At 42.6% G+C, this 22,707-nt stretch overlaps 2 protein-coding genes, 1 long non-coding RNA gene and 1 pseudogene across 3 annotated transcripts; 3 read left to right on the top strand and 1 right to left on the bottom strand.

Annotated features, from left to right (window-relative positions):
* The first annotated feature begins 87 nt into the window (after nt 1–87).
* On the top strand, nt 88–3,420 carry ntan1 (N-terminal asparagine amidase). The gene is given in 15 exon segments (XM_024142877.2): nt 88–410; nt 620–722; nt 878–943; nt 1,037–1,148; nt 1,219–1,292; nt 1,401–1,447; nt 2,047–2,089; nt 2,092–2,106; nt 2,192–2,254; nt 2,257–2,288; nt 2,605–2,725; nt 2,918–2,957; nt 2,959–3,012; nt 3,014–3,054; nt 3,057–3,420. Coding segments are annotated over 15 exon segments (918 nt in total). The 5' UTR covers nt 88–329; the 3' UTR covers nt 3,083–3,420.
* A 2,572-nt stretch (nt 3,421–5,992) lies between these two features.
* Nucleotides 5,993–12,098, top strand: get3 (guided entry of tail-anchored proteins factor 3, ATPase). Its single transcript, XM_024142876.2, is given in 10 exon segments — nt 5,993–6,083; nt 6,086–6,155; nt 6,842–6,989; nt 7,440–7,489; nt 7,491–7,586; nt 8,781–8,821; nt 8,824–8,930; nt 9,367–9,474; nt 9,741–9,938; nt 10,061–12,098. Coding segments are annotated over 10 exon segments (1,017 nt in total). The 5' UTR covers nt 5,993–6,013; the 3' UTR covers nt 10,190–12,098.
* Nucleotides 12,099–12,620: 522 nt separating this feature from the next.
* On the top strand, nt 12,621–20,804 carry LOC112075969 (bestrophin-2a-like; annotated as a pseudogene).
* Nucleotides 20,805–20,968: 164 nt separating this feature from the next.
* Nucleotides 20,969–21,924, bottom strand: LOC112075970 (uncharacterized). Its single transcript, XR_002895086.2, has 3 exons — nt 21,769–21,924; nt 21,558–21,628; nt 20,969–21,374 (listed from the first exon to the last, which is right to left on the bottom strand). It is a non-coding gene; the product is annotated as an uncharacterized lncRNA (long non-coding RNA).
* Nucleotides 21,925–22,707: the final 783 nt, after the last annotated feature.

Genomic DNA, 22,707 nt, shown 5'->3' with positions numbered 1-22,707 from the left:
TGTAGACGTAAGGTTTTGGGTCGTAACCCCACATAAACAACATGCACGTTTCGTGTCAAAYGAGCGTAAAGCAAATGGAGAATTCGGCGTAGCCTACATTWAAATTTTATAGCGTTCATGCCCTAATAATACTTGTGTACAGTTGGTGGCAGTAATACATKTTGTGATAGTGAGTGACGTTCTTGAGGAGAAAGCCTACCAAAGAAGAAGAAAATGGATCCAGAAAGTGCAAGCTAGCTAACCGTCTGTCTTGTGTAATAGGTCTAGTTTTCATGTTTCATGAAGATAAATATGACGTTATATTAGGTAGATTTATATTGTAGAAAGAAATGCCTTTGCTAATACAAAATAGAAGAATCGAACGACCAGGTTCGACAGTCGATTTGTTCGCCAGATATCCGCATTTGCAGGTGAGTTGACTAGTTAGCCAAGCAAACTATTTGTATTTATTTTATTTTATTTAACCTTTATTTACAGGTGAGTTGACTAGTTAGCCAAGCAAACTAGRAGCTGTCATGTCGTAAGCAAGWTGTCCTTGTTGGAATTAATCACCATTAAGTAACATATCACTTGCTCTTSATSCTATATTGACATTTTATTTTATTATTTTTTYCCATAGGAAAACGCCCGAGTATTTCGATCCAAGCCGGTTGTAGATGTCGACCCGAAGTGCCTCCTATACATACAGCAACGAGAGTTTGCAGCCACAACACCAGTGGACAGTGAGTATAAACCTATAGTTAAATCAATAGGTCAGCCTAGCTTAACATAGTATATTGTTGCGTCCAAAGGCTACCTCTACACTGATAAATTGTAGCTAAAAATCCGCTACACAGTATCCACGACCATGACGAAATGTGTCCCTCTGTTTCCCCAGACTCTGTCGCTGTCCTTGGTTCTGATGATGCAACCACCTGCCACCTAGTTCTGGTGCGACACACAGGTACTGCAGTTTTCTATGTAATGTGTGTTTGTAGATACTATGATAGCATCAAGATATGAGCTTCTTAATGTCTGCATTTGTACCATCTTGTAGGAAGTGGAGCTGCTTGCCTTGCTCACTGTGATGGCTCCAGCACGTGGAGTGAGGTTCCCCTCATCGTCAAAGCTGTCACATCTCTGAGCAAGGACCCTGCCAAGGAGGGCAGGTAAGAGATGACACGCACACACACCCACACATACACACACGTAATTGTCCCCTTGCTTCTTTTCATTCAGGCTGGAGCTCCACCTCGTTGGAGGATTTGATGATGAGTCAAAGATGTCCCACAAACTCAGCCTTAACCTATTGTGTATGTAAATKTCCTTCCCTTTCCTCCTGTTTGAATGCAACTGCCATAGTAGCAACACCATTATCAGACTGCATAGAGAAACTACAACCCTTTTATTGTGTTTTGCAGCGGCCTTCCAGAGACAGAAAGAGGATATTCACCTAGAGACCTGCTGCATTCCCAGGTTTACGCTCTGTTATATTCTCTCTCCGCCTGTTTTTCTTTATACTACCCGAGCTATATATTGTAGAGAGTTTGGCTGCCGTGTTAGCACGGGGCCATGTTAGCACGGGGGCATGTTTAGCACGGCTGCCATGTTAGCACGGGGGCCATGTTAGCACGGCTGCCATGTAGCATGGGGCCATGTTAGCACGGAGGCCATGTTCGAACGGCTGCCATGTTAGTGCCTTTATTCTTGACGTTTTGGTGATGTAACAATACGAGAGCGTCTCCGACAATTCCTATGAAATGACCCCCTGTAAACAAGCAAAGCAGGAGAGCGAATTTTATGCATTCGCATTCGGGGTGTATCCAAGTCTGTACTGTGTTGTGGTGTCAACAAATTGCATATCTTCTTTCAGTGGACATCTTCATAGGTTTTGAAAACTTTCCGAAATTAACAGCACAACGCGGGAGTGTCAATTATCACTTAGCAACAGCTATGGAGTAGGAGTGGAGCTCTCGGAACGTTCAGACAGAAACCCGCATTGGCCCATCTCTCTATATATCTGACTCTGCCCCTACCTATCTCAAGGCTCTTTCTCTTTTTTTCCACTTTGCAGAGATGAATGACGTCTTAGTGGACGGAGCGCACAGACCGGTGTGCATGGCATAGGTACTGTACTGTATCTACACTGCAAATCAATTCACCTTTTGTGTAGCACACAGTTTATAGTATGGCATTGACTGTGTGTCGGCAGGTGTAAATATTAAAACAGGGGAGGTGTTCCCCGCCTCGTTCCCTCACAAAGGACCCGCGGAGGAGTGCGATCAGCACGGACATTCACTGGGGGCCAGGTAGAGACTTGCGCATAGATATAGAACCTGAAATAGGCTGATTTCATAGAGCCACTATGCATCAGATTGGCAAATTTGTCAGCAATTTTTGGGGCCTGCTCTAATGGGACGTCAAGTAAGAACTAGAATTCCTGTCTACTGATATATTGTCTATGCTCTTGCACTTAATCTCTGACACTACGTGAAGGATTGATATAAAGAAAGATCAAAGATGACACATTGAATGGCTTGTGGAGTGTCTGGATAGAACCCATGCGTGAGTTGCTAACTACACTTCATCAGACAGTCATATAACATTGTAATTATTTCTCCACAGATGGCTGATATATATGACTCGAACAAAGGAGTTGTGAAGATAGGCCCATGTAAGTGGTCCCCGAATCTGGATATTTCCTTCTGGCTGTCGCAAGACGATGACACCATCTTAAAGGTAAAGTGTAAGAAAATAATACATTACTAATATTGATCCCACAATCACTAGAACTTTAGTTGTTGTCTTTAAAACCTTATTGACAACCTCTATGTGTTATAGTCCCTGTTTTTGTCAACACTGATACAATGAATGTTTGCATAGTATGTTATCAGTATACACACTGTGATATGTTACTCCCTGTTTTTTCCCCGACCAGTACTTTCCACGTCCCCTACGGCTGAGCCACCACACTTTGTCGCACATCAAGTCCACCATCCAGTTCCTCCTGGAGCACCCCAGTTCAGACAGTCTCTCCTGGAGGACAGCCCCAGCACTACCGCAGAACAGAGCAGGGGGCTGGGAGAACGTTAACCAGACATAAAGGGTTGAGACTCTTCTCCAACCCCCTATTACTTTGACTTTCCCTGGAATCTGTCGAAATGAAATCACTCCTTAACTTCTGGAAGACAGACACTGTGACCCTCCTCTTTACGCATTGTGGGTGTCACATGTTATTGTATTGTTTTTTTGACTTGGTACCAGTACTCCCTGTATATAGCTCTTTATTTTTATCTTATTGTTGCTCTTTTATTTTTTACTTTTGTTTATTTAGTAATATTTTTTCTTAACTGCATTGTTGGTTAAGGGCTTGAGTAAGCATTTTACAGTAAGGTAAAATTGTATTCGGTGCATGAGACAAATAAAATTTGATTTGATTTATCGTGGTAGCTTGTACAGTACAAGCTATCTGGATTGAACCCAGTGCTGTATCTATGGACTGTCTGTTTTGTATATGTCTTATTTTAAATCACAATACAGACAATACATATGTCCGCTCCCACAGAGAGTGCTCTGGTAAGAGGGTGCTCTGGTCAGTGGCTGTCTGGTCAGAGGTGCGCTCGCCCCCAGCCGCCCCGAGGGGCTAACAAGGAAGGCCCGGCCCAAAGGGATTTTCCAAGGGCGGGAAAAACCAAGCCCGACTCGCGGGCGAGCATGAAAGAAAGCGCACCCATAAATACCAGGACCAGCACACACCACTCACAGCATGAAGCCAAACCACAAAACATAAATAACGAAAAGCAAAACATAGAGTAATCACATCCACCCCTCACCCTGATTAGAGGACCTCAAACATTTGCCCTGTACATTTCTGTATATACTTTAACACTCATAAATTCTACCCTTCCGAAGCACAGATCAACCCATCTTTCTCAATAATCATCAGTCTACCATGGTGTCTCACTAGGGACTTGAATCTCCCAACTGCAACATTTCTGCTAAAATTGCCTTATAAATAAACATTTTATTTAGTTTACCTGACTTGACTGGCTGGCCCAGTGAAGACAGGACAGGCGGAGCTCTATGTATTTGTCCAAATGGCACCCTTTTCCCTATTTAGTGCAGTCATAGGCCATAGGGTTCTGGTCAAAAGTAGTGCACTATGTAGGGAATGGGGTACAATTTGGGAAATTATCTTTCTATTCATGATGATTGTTGTTGGGATGTTTTAATTGAGTTGGCGAATTTGCACCCCGGTCTGTTGGATTGCACAATGTGTTCATCTGAGTCCTACTATGCTATTATCTGGTGTAGTTATGTTATCCAGTAGCTGTAGATGTACCCTTAGTGGACAAAACATTAAGACACCTTCCTAATATTGTTTCACCACCTTTTGCTCAGAACAGTGGCTGCTTGCTACTTCTTTGTACATTTTAGCTAGGCAGGTAGGAGAATGAGGTTAAGGTTGGGGAAATGGTTAGGCTTAGCTAAAATGTTACAAGGAAGCAGAAAGCACCCACGCAAAAAGGTCTCAGTGGCAACCAATCTGGACAATTAGCTGTTAGGTTTCCATACACTCACTTATGTTGATCCTCCCAATTATTTAGTAACGCCTACTTTCAAACACTCCATGTATGCACTTGCCCATGACTCAAATTTGCATCAATGACTAAGGTCTGTCAGGATCGATTTTTCTCAATATTGAACAATTTTGAAAACTTTGAAAAACATATTCTCATGAACCAGAAGTCCAATAACACGGGTATGTGGCACATCTCTTAACTTAGTTTGAGAAAAGCTAAGGGATTGGTTAAAAGATGGCGGAGTTATTGATAAATCAATCTTTATCAATGGACACATTTTCCTTTGTAAATTCATTTCATAGTGGCCTTCAACTTGAAACTTTTTAGGGCCACCAAAGACATTACCATGATGAACCATCTTAAGGAAACTACTGTATTAACGATTCACTTTTTTGGCATGTAATGACTTTTAGTAAGGTTGGATGTCTTGCGTTTTATAGCCATGGTGCAACTGCTACTGATGGAGCGGAAATCACAGAAGATATAGTGGTAGTTGCAGCAGATAAATATTTGGGTGTGAGATTTATTTTAGTGCAGAAGATCTACAGGAAGTTTTTGAGAGAAGGGTTTCCATCCTCCCATGCCGACGGTCTGGTTTAGGATCATTTAGGGCCAAAGTAGTGGGATGAGGTGGTGGATTTGGGGGGATAGTGTATAGGTGCAGTGTTAGATGGTGGTGCAATTTAAGATTTTCCATTCCCCTTTTCTTTATTTTAGGACCAATGTGTAATCGCATTGCGAAAGGCAGGTAGCCTAAAGGTTAGAGTGTTGTGACAGTTATGGAAAGGTCACTGGTTCGAATACCCTAACTGACAATGTGAACATTTCTATGTGACCTTGAGCAAGGTACAGCCCACACATGGCCCCAATATGCAACACAGCGTCAAGTCTATTATAAATTCAGAAGATTTAAAAAAAGATTAATATTTTAAAAGATTTTATTATTTTCATTATTATTCCATGCTTATGTATTTTATGTCTTTAATTTGAAAGACATACCGGCTCATTTTCTCGAAGCCCACACATGGCCCATGTTTTCCCTTTGAGGACCCCAGCCAAATAATGGTAATTCAACGCAACAAAAAAAGCAACAATTTAGAATGGGCTGAAGATGGACCAGCCTATCAAGCATTTGTCAGAACTCTCCCATGGCCAGTCAGCTGTATATGTCTTATAATGTGTCCTCTTACTGTTATTCCTGATGTGGAATAAAAAAACAATTCATAATAGATGGGCCTCCTGTGTCTTTGTTGCTCAATATCCATCCATTGTTTTATTGTTTCTTATAAATTGAGTGTTTTTATTTGGTTTTTGATTAGATTGTTTGCTGAAAATATGTAAATTTTGATCGCTAAACTATTTGCTTGGTATAGCCCAAAAGAGGGTCGCTTTTTTTTACCCAGCTCTTGTTATTATTTGGTACATCCCATTTGCTGACCTGTACACACAAGATGGCAGCTTCGTTGGAAGAAGAATTTGAAGATGCGCCCGATGTGGAGCCTTTAGAACCAACATTGAAAAACTTATAGAGCAGAAATCTCTGAAATGGATATTTGTTGGAGGCAAAGGTGGCGTTGGCAAAACAACATGCAGGTAGGTCGATGCAAAATAGTGCTTTGTCACTATTAGCTAACGTCACTAGCAAAATGAATGGCCTAGACAAGTTCAATACCGCAAGCCCGACGTTCAATTAATGTTTCTTTATTGACAGTCATTTACCATCAGCGTAGCTCTTTTTCAGTGGGAACACAGTGAGCTAACGTTAGCTAGTTAATTATATGGTTAGCTAAAATGACAACAATAGCTAGCCAGCTAGCAACTGTAGCTAACTATTTAGCTAGCTGTCAAATTCATAAGACTGTCATTACTTACTACGTTAGCTAGCAATCCAGCGAGTTTTAAACAGTTCTGAACAATCTTTTACATTAACAGTAAACATCAGGTTAGCAACTCGGCTATCTATTTAACGTTATCTAGCTAACTAGTTTTAGCTAGACACTACCATCAACTCAACATGGACCATCACTTTCAAACACCAATTTCAAAGTTCGGTGGTTAAATTTGTCAGTTTCATGTGAAGCTGATTTTTATTTAATTGACAAGACATCATGTTTCTAATGTATACATACGTAAACAATGTTTCTAACTGAAGGGTTGAAAATGGTAACTGTCTGTCTTGTTTGTCTGTATCAGTGTTCATGTCTGTGGTCATATCTGTCTGTCTGTGCGTGCTCATGGCATTTCTGTCTATGTGTGCTAATGTCTTCCTTTGCCAACAGCTGCAGTCTGGCTGTACAGCTGGCTGCGGTGCGTGACAGCGTGCTCATCATCTCCACTGACCCGGCACACAACATCTCAGATGCCTTTGACCAGAAGTTCTCAAAGGTGCCCACAAAAGTCAAGGGCTACGAGAACCTCTTCGCTATGGTATGTCAGCATTAGACCCAGTCTCTCTGCCCCAGTTTTTTCTGTCTACACTACAGACTGGTGATGTCGCTCTCAGCAGTATGCACTCTCTTACTAGGTTTTGAGAATGAGTAGAGGAAAGAGCTGGTTTGTCAGACTACTCCTCCACTGTACAATATATTCATAGAAGTCGACTTAGGAGCTTATATTGACTTGAGGGTGACATTCAGCAAGCTTTGTTTGGAGAATGACACAAGCAAGACTGGTAAACTCTTGATTCACACAATAGTTGTGTGTTTCACATAACCAGAATAGACAATCTAGCCATCGTATAAAAAAAAAGTCCTGCAAGCAAGTCTTGTTTTTCCCTAAGATGGAGATTTTCTCTTTCTCCTGTGTCTTGCCCGACTCTCCTGTCTTTGTGTTGTGTTGTGTGTCTGTGTCCTGTGTGTGGTGTGTGTGCTCCTGCAGGAGATTGATCCCAGCCTGGGTGTGGCGGAGCTCCCAGATGAGTTCTTTGAAGGGAAACATGCTGAGTATGGGCAAGAAGATGATGCAGGAGGCCATGAGCGCCTTCCCCGGCATCGCCGAGGCCATGAGCTACGCAGAGGTCATGAGGTATGGAGACACACACACACAGAGGTCATGAAGTCAACACTTAATGGCTCTCCAGTAGTTATTGATACACATTATGCTTTGAGTGTTTTTAAAAGTTCTTTAAATTCAGTCAATCATTGGTTATGTTCAGTTTCTGTGATAGAATGCACCATATCCATGGATGTAGTGTTGCTGTTGGTCTGTACTTGTGGTGGTAGAAATTAGTTGGGCTGCTATTATTGGGCATTATTGTCACCGAATCAAATTCAGTAATGCCAAATTCAATGTTTCATCAATCTTTTTTGTATATATATTTTTTTTGATACCAGGGTTTCTTCTAAATCAAATGTTATTTGTCCACATACACTGGTTAGCAGATGCTGATGTGAGTGTAGCAAAATGCTTGTGCTTCTAGTTCCGACAGTGCCAGTAATATCTAACAAGTAACTAACAATTTCACAAGAACTACCTTATACACACAATGTAAGGGGATGAATAAGAATATGTACATACAAATATATGGATGAGTGATGGCCGTGCGGCATAGGCAAGATGCAGTAGATGGTATCGAGTACAGTATATAACATGAGATGAGTAAGTGTAGGGTGTGTAATCATAATATAAAGTGGCATTGTTTAAAGTGACATAGTGATACATTTATTACATCCATTATTAATTATTAAAGCGGCTAGAGATTTGAGGCAGTATGTTGGCAGCAACCACTCAATGTTAGTGATGGCTGTTTAACAGTCTGATGGCCTTGAGATAGAAGCTGTTTTTCAGTCTCTCGGTCCCAGCTTTGATGCACTAGTCTAGTTTCTTGGGGGGTGGGGTTCTACTAAGCTAACATATAGATTTGTTTTAGATGGTCACACCAAGGATCATTTTAGCTATTTGAATTTGAAGACCCTTTAAGGCAGGGTTTCCAAACAGTTTTGTTTTTTACTCTAACATTACACAGCTGATTCAAAGCTTGATGATTAGTTGATTATTTGAATCAGTTGTGTAGTTCCAGGGCAAAAAAACTAAACCGTTTGGGAAACCCTGCCTTAAGGGGTCTTAAAATTCATAATCAATAGCTAAATGATCCTTGGTGTGAACATCTTAAAACAAATCTATATGTTAGCTTAGTAGAACACCCTCCCCCCCAGCTTAGAAACTAGAGGGTTAACAAGGTTATATTGAAAAGAGTCATACTCTTTTCCTTCCGTTCAGGTTAGTGAAAGGCATGAACTTCTCTGTGGTGGTGTTCGACACTGCCCCACTGGCCACACGCTACGTCTGCTCAACTTCCCCACCATAGTGGAGAGAGGCCTGGGACGACTCATGCAGATCAAGAACCAGATCAGCCCCTTCATCTCACAGGTAAGGCCTCTAGCCCTAAACCAGATCAGCCCCTTCATCTCACAGGTAAGACCTACTAGCCTAAACCAGATCACGCCCTTCATCTCAACAGGTAAGGCCTACTAGCCCTAAACCAGATCAGCCCCTTCATCTCACAGGTAAGGCCTACTAGCCCTAAACAGATCAGCCCCTTCATCTCACAGTAAGGCCTACTAGTCCTAACAGATCAGCCCCTTCATCTCACAGATAAAGCCTACTAGCCCTAAACCAGATCAGCCCTTCATCTCACAGGTAAGGCTACTGACTGTTGATTTATTTGTGTTTAAGCATGAAGCTCTAGTTGCTCTGTTTTTATTGACCAGAGTTGCTGTTCTGTTGTCGGTAGCATCAGTTCTCTTTTGTTGCCACTTGTGCATGATCCTTTTCTCTAGTTCTCGTCACTCTTTCTCCCCCGTAGATGTGTAACATGCTGGGTCTGGGAGACATGAACGCAGACCAGCTGGCCTCTAAGCTGGAGGAGACCCTACCAGTCATCCGCTCTGTCAGTGAGCAGTTCAAAGACCCTGTAAGTCAGACCATCACCGACCCATTTAGAAACCTAGATCTCCATAACAATGCTTCACCTAACATCTTCGCTCTAGGAAAACATTGTGGTGTGTATGCAGTGTATATACACCTGCATTATGTTCATTTGATTGATAACCACTCTACTTCACTATGTGGAGTTATTTGAGTATTGTGTGTTAATTACAGTTTTTGGAGTCCGTATAGTGACTATGTCTCTACTTGTGTTTGACGCCTCTCTCCGCCCCTCCCCACACTCCCTCATAGGAACAAACAACGTTTATCTGTGTGTGCATCGCCGAGTTCCTGTCCTTGTACGAGACGGAGCGCCTGATCCAGGAGCTGGCCAAGTGTCACATCGACACGCACAACATTATCGTCAACCAGCTGGTGTTCCCCGACTCAGACCGGCCATGCAAGATGTGCGAGGCCCGCCACAAGATCCAGTCCAAGTACCTGGACCAGGTAAAGCACGGCATAAGTAGTCTTCATGTTGTCAATGTCAGTTGTCTGTCACCACGTGCYATGCCCCTACAATGGTGTCCTAATCCCTAAAATTATGTCCTCACCTTTATTCTCTGTCCCAGATGGAGGATCTATATGAAGATTTCCACATAATCAAGTTACCGCTACTGCCCCACGAGGTACGGGGGGCCGAAAAAGTCAACACCTTCTCAATGCAACTCCTGGAGCCCTACATCCCCCCTACCAAGTGATTGACCTCTGACTCCCAGTCGCAGTCTGAACTCACCATCTCCGTCCCCCTTGACCCCAGCCTCACTCCTGCATTACAGCAACCCAGCAAGAACATCCCCATCCTCTTCATCTTCAGGAACCTAAACCACTACAGCAAGAACGACACACTCACACACACACACACAACAGGGGGAGGACAACACAGAACACAAGGACACACAACCACCTGTTCCTGTTGTAGGCCTACAGTCTAAAAGAGAAAGGAGGATCCACATGTGATTTATCTCCTCTCACTTTTCTCTATCATTCTATCTATACCATTCTCTCCATGATATCTCACCAGGGAAAGGATGAACTATTCCTAAAGAATTTAACTTTTCCCAGAGGAACACTCAAGGCCACCCCCTCCCTTTCTCCTCTCCTCCTCCCTCCTCTTTTTTCCTTCCATATTCCAGCCTCAGTAATGTTCAAGTGAAACTATCCTTAATGGCTAAGTTTGGTGTCTGGTGCCGCTGCTGTGTTTTTCAGTATAAAACAGCTTTGAGACGATCGACTGCATCTTTGGTTTTTACCATGTGATTTAATTAGACTGTATCTGTTTGGTTTGCGTCTGAAATCGCACCCTATTCCCGTATAGTGCATTATTGCCACACATTTTGACCAGGGCCCTGGTCAAAAGTAGTGCACTATATATAGGGAATAGGGTGCCATTTTGGATGCACATTCTGACTTCTTAATGCCCTCCATTGTGGGAATGGAGAATAATATGAGTGGTGGGAAAGTTTGTGCTGTTTTGGATGAAGGTGGGTGTGTGATGCAGGGTGAGGACTTACTACCCCAGGGTGAATAGTCACTATGAAGAGGGATATAGGCCTAGAGGGAAGGTAATGGATTTAATATCATGTTATATTTTTGTCCCACCAATCCCATCAGTCCACTGACCAGCCTTAGAAGGGCATTTGAATACTTGAGTAATAATAGCATGGACATACTTAACTACATTATTTGACCAAAATGTTGTTCTCACGCACCACATGTTTATGGTGTAAATAGCATGTCCCCACTTACATTTAGTTCAGTTCTTGGATGAAGAAATTATATTTATTGATCACTGAGCAGTGTCATTCATCTATAATCTACAGTATCAGATGGCTACTTGTAATTATTTTATGCCAATTTCAATGTTTTTCCTACTCTGATTATAATAGGAGGCCACTGAAGCAGTCTTTGTATAAAGCTTTTAAAGCTACTTTTCCCTCTAGCCTGGTTGAACCAGACTGAATGCTGCACTCACCATCGACTACCATTGAGTGCAGTGTTCAGTCTGGGGGGGGGGGACTTAGCCTGGTTAAACCAATCTCTTTCTCCCTGGCTGTGTAGGAAATGGCAGCCCTGGTCAAAAGTAGTGCATTATATAGGGAATGGGGTGCCATTTCAGACACACCCTGTCTGTTGGTAGAGGGCTCTCTATTCGGGTACACAGCGTGATGCTAGTTGGCTACTTGGCTTAATGAATGCCTTATTAGTGCATTATAATATACAATTGATTACTGAATGTTGATTGGTCCCCTGTTGAAGGAAAGGTTGGTTCATTATTTAGCTCCTATTTAGACGTCATTCAGTGTGGGATTTGTGTTGCCTGCATTTTGCATTAGTGCACAGCTTCTTTCTTTCTCATCCACAGGCAACACGTCCCAATAGCTGTCAATTTCACTTGTCATCAAGATATTCACACACACAAAGTGGTCATTATACTACCAACTATAGCCCCATAATCTCTGCATCAGCAACACAAGTCTTGGAAGGGTCCTTTTGATTTGATTTTGTCCGTGCAATGTTATTAATGCTTCAAGTTATGCATATTTCCCCCCCTAGCAATTATGTTAAACTTACAAAATAAAACACAAACATGCCTAATTCGCAGGGATATTTTTGGTTACGTGTTTTATAACACAGCTTTCATAACCAAATAATGTTACGAACTACAATACAGACATTTGATTGGGTCCCAAGTAGCCCTAAGTAGACTCTTGGACGCAGGCGACCCCAAGACGCAGCCGGGACACGCATGGATGGTCTGCGGTACAACATGCCTTGTTGAACAACAGATTCGTCTTGACAGGTCCTGACTTTGTGGGTGACTTCTACGCTCAGAACCTGCAAACAACAAGCCTCCTGTTGAGCTGACACAGTGTTTTGTAGAATTCATTCAAATGTGTCAATGGACTGGGAAAAAACGCTTGCCTCGATCAAAAAAACAAATATAATGCACCATAAACTATTTCTAATATATGCACAATTTAATAAATATTACCGTACTGTTACATGGTTTAGTCATTTTTATATCAGTGGCAGTCTATGRCTATTTCCTGTTTTCTAATACTTTTTTTCCCTTCTAGTTTTTACGCACTTGCGTTTTTGACATTGTGTAGCTCTCGGCAGGCTGTCGCTTGTGGTCCATCACCGATGTAAAATGCACTGTGCAGAAGCTCGCTCTCCCAGTAGGGGGCATGTACTAACGAGCTCCGTCTCCCTCCAATGTTYGGGATTTGCCCCGGGGCGCTCTAACCACTGARCGCACTGCTGAGGCTCCAGCATCCAAGGATTACCSTCTACTGCTGCCTTYTTTTACTGTATGATGTATCGGCTGAATGGGTTACCAACGATGGACGTAGAATGGTTAGTAGAGAATATTAAAGTTGTACAGATGTATTAGGCTATGGAATATGTAAGGGCTTTGATCGTGCGCAGCAATAATGCTAAGCGCGGAGATTGTTGATTAACCTGAACCTGCAAACATCCCAAAGATCCACTCACTGCACAACAGTAGACTAGAGGTAATACCATTTGTTTCATACTGTCCTAAATTTGTCCATCGAACTAGATGTTTTCATGGACTTTTACGCAAAGTCTAAATGTGTTGTGTTCTGGTGAGGTGTGGGTGGATGGGAAGGGAAAGCTCTGGACACAATTCTGCAGTTGTCTGCTTAATGCTGTCGTCTGGACTCATACATACATAAGTATATTTGCCTCTCCTCGTCATGCTTTGAGCAAACTCGCAAAAACAATGCATTGTACAAATTGTACATGTTAATATTTTCTAAATACTAAAATTTCATTTAATAAACATTGTACACCAATACACTAATAATGTTCTTATAAGTTCTAAATATGTATTTGAGTGTACTATTGCACTACTATACCCGAGGCATACAAATGAGGCAACATCGCCATTCCTGACGTGACTGGACAGGTAACAAAATGAACGATAGCTAAATGAAATACAAAAACGTCACATTTCACAACATACCTGCATGGAATGGATACAAATGCAAGGCAAACGTTCATGCTGCCGCCTGGACTGTCATACATAAGTATATTTGCCTGACAAAAGACAGTGCAGAATTCCCGGGAGAAAATCGTCAGAAAACTCACGCTGTCTGTACCTGAAAGAGACCCTCTCTGCAACCCAAAGCCAAAGGTAGCTGGGCTAACCTTGCAAATTTGCAATCAAAGTTGCTCTCGAAAAGTATCCCCATTCACGCTAATATATATTCCTACTAACAGTAGTGGAACAACACTAAATCAATGATGATATAATTTTTTTTTTTTTTGTGTACATTTTTGAACTCTTGCTAACATGTGCATTCAAAATAAACATAAACACATACCTCTCCTCATCACGCTTTGACCAAACTGAGGCGTAAACGCATGGTTTTCGTAGATGACATCACAACATCAACACAATTTAGAAAATAAATACAATGATATAGTTCACTCTTGAAAGCAGTGTAATACATCTGAAAATAACCATAAAATAATACATGAAAAATAAATATATGGGATTTTCGTTGAAATACATAAAGTATATTTTACACCGTTACATAAACAAAACTGTATAGGTAATTTGTGGAGGGTTAGACATGGGTTTTCTTTCCATTTCCCTTGATAATAAGAAAGAAAACTAACACATATATTTTTTCCGAGATATAGTATTTTTTTTATATCATAGAATAACTGATAGATGACATCATGACGGTCACCTACACCGCGCAAGTTGCCAATGCGCGCTTCTGCGGGTTCTCCAAACTGCTCCTAGCCTGGAGGGGAAGCATCTACAAGGTCTTATGGAAGGAGTTCCTTGCTTTCTTTGCATGTACACTGGCATCAGTGTCACTTACAGGTATGAGAGCCTTGGCTACCAAGTTTATATAATTATTTTAACTTTCCATTACTATTTGAAGATTTCAATTTGTTTTAATTGGTCCACATTATTATGTAACTTTTACCTCTTCAGATTCTTCCTCTTTGATGACCAGAGAGGGTATTTTGAAAAACTGGCAATTTACTGCAACCACTATGCCAGTCTCATCCCCATGTCTTGTGCTAGGTGGGCAATATTACTAAATCAATAACACAGATTCTATTCGAATATTCTTATATTCTAATATTCTTCTATTATATAAGAAAATCCACCATTCATTACAGAACCATTTGCTGCTGTTTTCCAGGTTTTTACGTGACACTGTGTTGAACCGCTGGTGGAATCAGTACACCTGCATTCCATACCTGACCGCCTGATGTGCGTGCTCTCGGGCGGCCTGCAGGGCGTGGACGAGCACGGGCGGCTGCTGCGACGCACCATGATGCGATATGCAAGTTTTCCGCGTTACTGATTTTGCGCTCGGTCAGCACTGCAGTTTTAAACGCTTCCCGACCATGGACCACGTCGTGGAAGCAGGTAAATGTGTCATTCAAATGCAGCTAAGATATTGCTTAGGAGATATGCACTTTGCAGATTTTGCCTTCAAGGAAAATTGCACTTTGCAGATTTTCAGAATTCAAACACAAGAAAGTACAGTGTACATCTGGATACACCATACCCCTGCAGTTTTGTCCCACATCCTGTGTCTTCCAAACACATACCTATAGTTAATGTAGCGGTCTAGCGGAGGTGAGTCGGACTCACGCTCTGGAATGAGGGTAGCCCTGCCTGCAACTTTAATCAGTTACCCTCGGTCAATTTCCTCTTGGCCTAATTAAGACATTGGGTTTCAAAGCAGGACATGGGGGTTCAGACCCCACCTGTGACAGATACACTCCCCTCTCCTCAGGGTTCATGACCAGGGAGGAGCGGAAGAAGTTTGAGAGCCTCAAGTCCCCCTATAACAAGTACTGGATGCCCTGTGTGTGGTTCACTAACCTGGCCGCCCTGGCCGCTGTGAGGGCAGGATTAAGGACGACAGCACCCTCAAACTAGTGCTGGAGGTAGTCTACAATACAACACACATAAAGGACATAGTGATAAACCACATAATGTCAATAGTTATATGACATGAATCAGCTGTACCCGACTTACATACTGACTGAACCTTACACAAAAACAATTATTCAACAAAAACAATAACTTACATTTGTATGCTTGTCTGTTTATGTCTGCAGGAGCTCAATCATTCAGAGGGAACTGCAGTATGCTTTTCCATTACGACATGATCAGTGTTTCCCTGGTCTACACTCATGTGTGTGTGTGTGTGTGTGTGTGTGTGTGTATATGTGCATGCAGGTGATTGTATGTGCAATCATTGTAGAATTTTCTCAGTCGGCATCACTCATTTGGTGTCCTATGTTCTCGTCTCCACCATCCTATAGGTGGTGACTCTGGCCGTGTACAGTTTTTTCTTTGTGTGTCTGATAGGACGTCAGTTCCTGGACCCCACACAGGTTACCTGGGTCATGACCTGGACCTGTACGTCCCATCTTCACTATGCTACAGTTCTTCTTCTACGCTGGCTGGCTCAAGGTCAGTGGAAATTCATTATTGTGTTCTCTAGGTAGCAAATGAAGAAAACCAGACTGAAACAGGGAGAGGCTAGCAAAAACAAACATATTTTTATTTATTTCCGTTGCAAAATGTTTTTAAACATTTCCTTTGCATGCCCCAACGAACATGACCAATTTTTTTATGTTTTCAGGTAGCAGAGCAGTTGATAAACCCATTTGGAGAGGACGATGATGACTTTGAGACAACTGGCTGATAGACAGGAACTTCCAGGTTTATATTGAATCACATGTATTGCTGTCCTTCTCACAACCCCCATTGTTATCTTAGATGTAATATATGCATGTATATGTAGTGGGGTAATTCTTCATATATATGATATTATAAAATACATCACATGCAACCCATAATAAGACTAAGCAATTAGCCCATTAAATGAATTAAATGCTCCATAATATAGATAGCAAATGCAAGACCATGTTAAACCATGTGCTATCAAGTATTATGCATTTAGATGACTAAGATCAAGGAATGGTCATATAAGCAAATATCAAAGCAAGTATTATTTAATAACTTTGTAAAATGAATGGATTCACATACAACGCATAAAGCTTAAGCTACAAGGCAATACTGACATTAACAAAGCATTAGTCTAGGCATATAGATCCAGTGGTGGACAAAGTACCCAATTGTCATACTTGAGTAAAAGTAAAGATACCCTCATAGAGAATGACTCAAGTAAAAGTGAAAGTCACCCAGTAAAATACTACTGAGTAAAAGTATAAAAGTATAAATCATTTTAGAAATCCTTATATTAAGCAAACCAGACAGCACCATTTTCGTTTGTTTTTTAATTTATGGATAGCCAGGGGCACACTCCAACGCTCAGACATAATTTACAATCTAAGCGTGGGTGTTTAGTAAGTCCACCAGATGGCAGTAGAATGACCAGGGATGTTCTCTTGATAAGTGTGTGAATTTAACCATTTTCCTGTCCTGCTAAGGAGCATTCACTACTTTTGGGAGTCAGGGAAAATGTATGGAGTAAAAAGTAATTATTTTCTTTAGGAATGTAGTGAAGTAAAAGTAAAATTTGTCAAAAATATAAATAGTAAAGAATGTACAGATACCCACAAAACGACTTAAGTATACTTTAAAGTATTCCTGAGAGGACCATAAAACCCCTTTGCACAGAGTAAGTTAGAGTTCACCCTGTACAGATACAAGTTACCACAGAGATCAWCCACTGAACAAAAATATCAACGCAACATGCAACAATTTTTAAGATTTTACTGAGTTACATTTCATAAAAGGAAATYYGTCAATTGAAATAAATTYATTAGGCCCTAAATCTATGGATTTCACATGACTGAGAATACAGATACCTTTAAAAAAAGGTAGGGATGTGGATCAGAAAGCCAGTCAGTATCTGGTGTGACCACCATTTGCCTCATGCAGCACGACACATCTCCTTCTCATAGAGTTGATCAGGCTGTTGATTGTGGCCTGTGGAATGTTGTCCCACTCCTTTTCAATGGCTGTGCGAAGTTGCTGGATATTAACGGGAACTGGAATGTCCTGTCGTACACGTCGATCCAGAGCATCCCAAACATGCTCAATAGGTGACACGTCTGGTGACTATGCAGGCCGTGGAAGAACTGGGAAATTTTCAGCTTCCAGGCATTGTGTACAGATCCTTGCGAAATGGGGCCATGCGTTATTATGCTGAAACATGAGGTGATGGCGGGGATGAAGGGCACGACCATGGGCCTCAGTATATCTGTGCATTCAAATTGCCATCGATAAAATGCAATTGTGTTCATTGTCCGTAGCTTATGCCTGCCCATACCATAACCCCACCGCAACCATTGGGCACTCTGTTCACAACGTTGACATCAGCAAACCATTCGCCCACACAACGCTGCCTGGTACAGTTGAAACCGGGATTCATCCGTGAAGAGCACACTTCTCCAGCATGCCAGTGGCCATCGAAGGTGAGCATTTGCCCACTGAAGTCTGCTACGACGCCGTACTGCAGTCAGGTCAAGACCCTGGCGAGGTCGACGAGCGCACAGATGAGCTCCCCTGAAATGGTTTCTGACAGTTTGTGCAGAAATTATTTTGGTTGTGCAAACCATTGGAGGCTCCTGAGGGGCGGATGGCTCATAATAATGGCTGGAACGGAGCGAATGGAATGGCATCAAACACATGGAAACCATGTTTGATGTATTTGGTACCATTCCACCTATTCCACTCCAGCCATTACCACGAGCCCATCCTCCCCAATTAAGGTGCCACCAACCTCTTGTGGTGCAAACCCACAGGGTGGCTGGTCTCAGACGATCACTCAGGTGAAAAAGCCGGATGTGGAGGTCCTGGGCTGGCGTGGTTACACGTGATCTGCGGTTCTGAGGCTGTTTGAACGTACTGCAAAATTATCTTAAACAACTTTGGAGTCGATTTATGGTAGCGAAATGAACATGAAATTATTTGGCAACAGCTCTGGTGGACATTCMTGCAGTCAGCATGCCAATTGCATCTCCCTCAAAACTTGAGACATCTCTGGCATTGTGTTGTGTGACAAAAYTGCACATTTTAGAGTGGTCAGCACAAGGTGCACCTGTGTAATGATCCTGCTGTTTAATCAGCTTCTTGATATGCCACACCTGTCAGGTGGATGGATTATCTTGGAAAAGGTTAAATGCTCACTTACAGGGTTGTCAACAAATTTGTGCACACAATTTGAGAGAAGTAAGCTTTCTGTGCTTATAGAAAATTTGGGGGATCTTTGATTTCAGCTCATTAAACATGGGACCAACACTTTACATGTTGCGTTTATATTTTTGTTCAATATACATACATATAGATAGCTTCAGAGTCCTCTTTAGGGTACAAGTTTCAGACAGATACCAGACATGGATACTATAGCTTTATTTTATCACTCATTCAATAGTCAGTCCTCTGGATACCGTAACAGAGATACATTTTGGCCCCTCAGAGGGGAAGGGCTGGCTAGTCCTAGTCCTTGAGCATTGTCCTTTAGGCTTTCCTTGTGTTACTGGCCATTTGCTATGCAGCTCCAGGTGACAGAGAGGCAATAAATTAGGGCCGAGCCTACACGTGTACATGAGTGGGATAAGTACTTTTGAAACATTCAAAGTGAGAGAAAAAATGGTGGGTGAAAGGAAACTTCAACAGAAGAGTTTCTTGGAACTTCCCTCATCTGAAACTGAAGAGGTAGTGTTTGTGTTTCCTCAGGTCTCCATGATGGCAGTTGATGAGATGTACGGGGATCTTCCCATCATGGAAGAGACCGATATTGGAACGACTCTAACCCTCGTCCTCCCTACACTGCAGCAACTCTATTCAGGCTGCGCAACCCTCCTTCCAGGGCTCCACCTTCGACATGGCGTGAGTCTCATTCTATTCTATTCTATTCTATTTTATGAGGCAAGTGCAATACATTTCTACAATACACCTCAAATATTGTGTTCACCTTGTTGCAAGCAAGGATATTCTGTATGTGTGTCTTACAAGTCCAAAGATGATTAGTTGTATGTTTCTAACCTTGCTAACACTTCTGTATGGCCCTAAGGCATTATTCAAGTAGTTGTAGTGATTGAATTGAGTCTGTCCCCTCCAGGATTCCCAAAGAGGAGATGCACTTCGCGCCCCTGGCGGATATCACTGAGAACGTCGTCTGAGGTGGGGGGTCACCACCCCAACATGGCCCTGGTCAACCGGCTCCTCTTCACCGCCCCGTCCCCCACGGGACTCATTGGAGGGGCGCTGCGTCGCACCTCCGCCCAGCTCCAAAGGTTCCGCCGTCCCTCCGGGATGTACCCGCCCTCGTTCAGTGACGAAGAGGGTGAGGACGAGGATGATGAAGGTGGGAAGACTTTGGGGCCGTCTGGGGGTCGCTGCCGTCTGTTTTGGGTCACGATACTCAGAGTACCATATGTAGTGTGGGAGGGGTGTTTAATGCTAGGACCCCCTCATGGAGGTACAGTTTGGGGTTGGGGTGGAGAGATGTGGGGACGCCCTTCAAAGCCAGGAAGAGATTATGGAAGAAGATGAGGAAGAAGAAGAGGATGAGGGGAACACCCAGAAGGGGGCAGAGAAAGAGAAGATGGAGGAAGGGAACACTGAGGTGACAGGAGATATTCAAAGCCGCATGCTACTGCTCCCATCACCCCTCCAGCCTTCCAGAGACCGAGGCCAAACATCCATCAGACAACCCCAGGATAAGACACCCAGACCAGCCTCGACAACCCCTCCAGCCCCCTAGCCGCCTGCATCATCCACCCCCGTTCCACAGCCTGCTCCACCCGAGACCTTTTCATCTCTGAACCAATCACAGAGCAGAGCACAGTGATCCCCGCCATTCCCAAGCCGCCCATTGGTGGAACCAAGATGTCTTTCCTCACCGTGCCGTCCTACAGAGCCCCACAGCGTCATAGGAGCGTCAGCATGGGTCAGAGTCCCCATTGGCTCCGAAACTACAAACTGCACCCTGTTTTAACCAAAATTAGTGCACTACTTAGGGAATAGGATGCCATTTCAGAACGGACTATGAGTAAGGGAGAACATGCACACTTCTGTCCAACTGGGACCAACACACCACACTGAAAAGCTAGGTCATATGTACATTAGTATGTTCATGAAAAATCCCTGGTCTATAGATCATCTGCATGAAGTTCATCCTACTGAACAATCCACCCAGATGCTGCAAGGTTGGGCTACTGCTTTCACTGTGTTCACCAATCTTACACTGTACATTTACTTTAGATGAATGATTTTTCACCTTGTTACGTTGTTATGAATTATACTGAGGTAATAAAAAAGAAAAGACAAATCTTTCTTGCCATAGTTCCATTTCTGTTGCTATGAGACACAATAGCTTGGGATGACAGCAGATATGTGAGACAATACAGTCAATATAAATCTGGAGAAAAATGAGCGCTATACTGTAAGTCATGTTGATATTTTATTCGAAGCGCAAAAATCCATTGGCAACACATTGTAATAGTGATAGTCCTTTACTGTCCTATCTATTCCTTTACTTTTAGATTCAAACTGAGATGGACAAAAAACGACACCAATACCATTTGACCAGCAGTGGGCGCCAATGTTACACAAAATAGTTTTTTTAACATCCAAGATTTTTTTAAACAGCCACAAAAATCCCATCAACATCCTCTTCCAACGTTCCTTGTCCATCCAGTGTCAATCCCACCATCCTCAATAGAGGACCTCTCCCTCCATCTCTCCCTCCTATCTGGGCTGTAGCTTGGAGAGAGCCCATGCCTCTCCTGCTCCTGGCCTGGGTGGACTGCCTCTGCTGGGCCAGGAAGGACTGGGCTTGGCCTGGAAGGTCTGTAAGAGCCCTCAGACAGCCTCAGCTCCTGTTGCTGGAGAGTCACACACTGGAGGGATGCATAAAAACGAATTTCTCATTCAAACAGTAGAGTCGGCTCACTTTTCCACTTTTTGCATTTGAAATGAGACCCTATACCCTATATAGTGGACTAGTTTTGGGGTAATGCACTATATAGGGAATAGGTTACTATTTAGGACATAAACAACAGTAAACATTCTCACACACCCACCATACTGTACCAGTCTCTAATAGTGAGCTTTTCCTCTGGTCTTGTCTGGACATGATCCTCTCATGTGAGTCCTGTAACATCAACAGATAGAGTAACATCAAATATATTTTTTAGAGGCTATATAATTAAGAGCATTGGGTGGTGCATTAAGGATTTGCCACAGACGATGGCGTATGACAAACATAGTTCTGAAATCAGGCCAAACACTCACTTCTTTGACAGCTGTCATGATGACGTCACAGGAAGTAGTCTCCTCTTCAGTCATCATTGTCTAACTGTATCACAACGATGCCCATAAGACATCAGCACTCCAACCAAACCACCAAAATAGGGCCACTGACTGACCACTAGCCAAACAGCAACATCTAGCCAGAGAAATTGTATAACATTAACAGTCAAATCAAATCAAATTGTATTGGTCACATACCCTCGTAAAACTGACTATCCGACCGATCCTCAACTTCGCGAGTTCATTTACAAAATAGCTTCCAATACTCTACTCAGCAAACTGGATGCAGTCTATCACAGTGCCATCCGTTTTGTCACCAAAGCCCCTTATACCACCCACTACTGTGGCTGACCCTCGCTACATATTCATAGCGAGGGCCAGCTAGGTAAAGCTCCGCCTTATCTCAGCTCACTGGTCACGATAACAACACCACCCATAGCACGCGCTCCAGCAGGTATATCTCACTGGTCGTCCCCAAAGCCAACACCTACTTGGCCGCATTTCCTTCCAGTTCTCTGCTGCCTATGACTGAACAAATTGCAAAAATTGCTGAAGCTGGAGACTTATATTTCCCTCACTAACTTTAAACATCAGCATTCTGAGCAGCTAACCGATCGCTGCAACTGTACATAGTCGATCTGTAAATAGCCCACCCCAATCTACCTACCTCATCCCCATATTGTTTTTTATTTACTTTTCTGCTCTTTTGCACACCAGTATTCACTACTTGCACATCATCATCTGCTCATCTATCACTCCAGTGTTAATTTGCTAAACTGTAATTACTTCGCTATTATGGCCTATTATTGCCATACCTCCTCACGCCATTTGCACACACTGTATATAGACTTTCTTTTTTTTCTATTGTGTTATTGACTGTACGCTTGTTTATTCCATGTGAAACTCTGTTGTTTTTGTGTC

This window comes from Salvelinus sp. IW2-2015, unplaced genomic scaffold (assembly GCF_002910315.2).
Source record: "Salvelinus sp. IW2-2015 unplaced genomic scaffold, ASM291031v2 Un_scaffold3495, whole genome shotgun sequence".
Taxonomy (NCBI): Eukaryota; Metazoa; Chordata; class Actinopteri; order Salmoniformes; family Salmonidae; genus Salvelinus; species Salvelinus sp. IW2-2015.
This window is presented reverse-complemented; position numbering and strand designations above follow the sequence as displayed.